The sequence below is a fragment of the Elephantulus edwardii genome, unplaced genomic scaffold (genome assembly GCF_000299155.1).
Source record: "Elephantulus edwardii isolate Elephantulus edwardi_28Jun2011 unplaced genomic scaffold, EleEdw1.0 scaffold00522, whole genome shotgun sequence".
Taxonomy (NCBI): domain Eukaryota; kingdom Metazoa; phylum Chordata; class Mammalia; order Macroscelidea; family Macroscelididae; genus Elephantulus; species Elephantulus edwardii.
In genome coordinates, this window is record NW_006400272.1 from 151,022 (window position 1) to 152,761 (window position 1,740).

Here is a 1,740-nt window from a genome sequence, read left to right on the forward strand (position 1 = left end):
TTCTGTTAAATTTTGCTATTTTGACTGGGGTGAAATGATATCTCATAGTTGTTTTAATTTGTATCTCTCTTAGGGCTAGGGATTTTGAGCATTTCTTCATGTGTTTGTTAGCCATCTGAATGTCGTCTTCAGTGAAGTGCCTGTTCAATGAAAGTTTACAGAGACTTAGGGTTTCTAGTCACTTATTGTTGCACTTTTCTCCCTGTCCACCCCCTCCGCCCCAATTCACTCTTCTCCTTAAAAAGTAAAGCTCTTTCATTGTTATGCAATCCCTTCCCCCAAGTCTACTCCACTGTGCAGCCTTCAATTTCATTATTTCTATACTTCTTAACTAGACAAGGTTAAAATAAGTAGGTAACTCTAAGCATACTGTTTGAAGCTAACAGAATATCTAGTAATTTAGCCAATCCATAGCCACAAAATTTCTTTTAATAAATGGATTTTTTTCTATATTTAATGGATGAAGTGTATTTTTCTACATTTTAAATATAAGTTTGGTAGATGGAGAGGAGGTTGATGTTTTTAACAGTTATACATTGCTTAGCTCCACAGTCAGCACTCTTGACACCAGCAATCAGGAAATCAAAAGATGAATTGCATTGGGAAAATCTGCTGTCAGGGACCCCTCAAGAGTACTGAGAAGCAATGATATCAGTCTAGAGACTAAGATGTGTCTGATGTAGGACAAGGTCTTTGCAATTACTTGCTACATATCAGAAAGTTGGACAATTACTAAGGATGACAGAAGAAGAATTGATGTCTTGGAGTTGTGGTGCTGGAGAAGAGTTTGGAACATACCGTGGACTGCCAGGAAAACAAAGAAATCTGTTTTGGAGATGGTGAAACCAAGTTTCTCCTTGGACGCTAGAATTTTGAAGCTCCATCTCACATGCTTTATGCACATGGCCAGGAGGGACCTTTCCTTGGAGAAGGACATCATGCTTGAAAGAGTGGAGGGACAGTTTAGGAGAGGAAGACACTGAATGAGATGGAGTAATACGGTAACTGGGACAGTGAGAGTTGGTGTGTCAGAATTAGTGAGACTGGCTGAGGATAGAGCAGAGTTCAGTGCTGCTGTACTTATGGTCTCTATTGGTCACAGCCAATTTGACAGCATATAACAACAAGCACAATATAAGTTTGCATACTATATATTCTTACAAAATTATAAATAAATATTTTGTAAATATATATTTTCTTTCCTATAAAATGTCCTAAATGGTTGGTTTAATTATCAACTGATTAAATTAGAATTTAAGACTGTTTAGTATGCCATTGTGTATTTAATGATATATTACTTTGTAAGCAAAATTATCATCTCTTGAATACTTTACTATTAATGGCAAACTTGACTTGTATTTTAATTCTAGGAAGAACATTCTTCGTTTCCTAGATGCAGAGAGAGATGTCTCAGTGGTCAAGAGCAGCTTTAAGCCTGGTGATGTCATACACTACGTGCTTGACAGGCGTCGAACACTGAATATTTCTCATGATCTGCATAGCCTCCTACCTGAAGTTTCACCCATGAAAAATCGAAGGTTTAAGACATGTGCAGTCGTTGGAAATTCTGGTATTCTTCTGGATAGTGGATGCGGAAAAGAGATTGACAGTCACAATTTTGTCATAAGGTGAGCTTTTTCCGGTTTCTTCAAATTGAAATTTCTTCTAAATTGCTTTACTTAGGAATAGAAAACTGGCAGAAATATTTCAATCTAATATTAATTTCAATCATATCAATAG

The 1,740-nt window shown here is 36.6% G+C and overlaps 1 protein-coding gene across 1 annotated transcript in view; it reads left to right on the forward strand.

Annotated features, from left to right (window-relative positions):
* Positions 1 to 1,740, forward strand: part of LOC102877135 (CMP-N-acetylneuraminate-poly-alpha-2,8-sialyltransferase-like) — a 177,896-nt gene that overhangs the window by 25,580 nt on the left and 150,576 nt on the right. Inside the window, exon 3 of the mRNA XM_006903147.1 lies at positions 1,371 to 1,628. Within this exon, the coding sequence (XP_006903209.1) occupies positions 1,371 to 1,628 (258 nt within the window). The remainder of the gene's footprint in view (positions 1 to 1,370; positions 1,629 to 1,740) is intronic.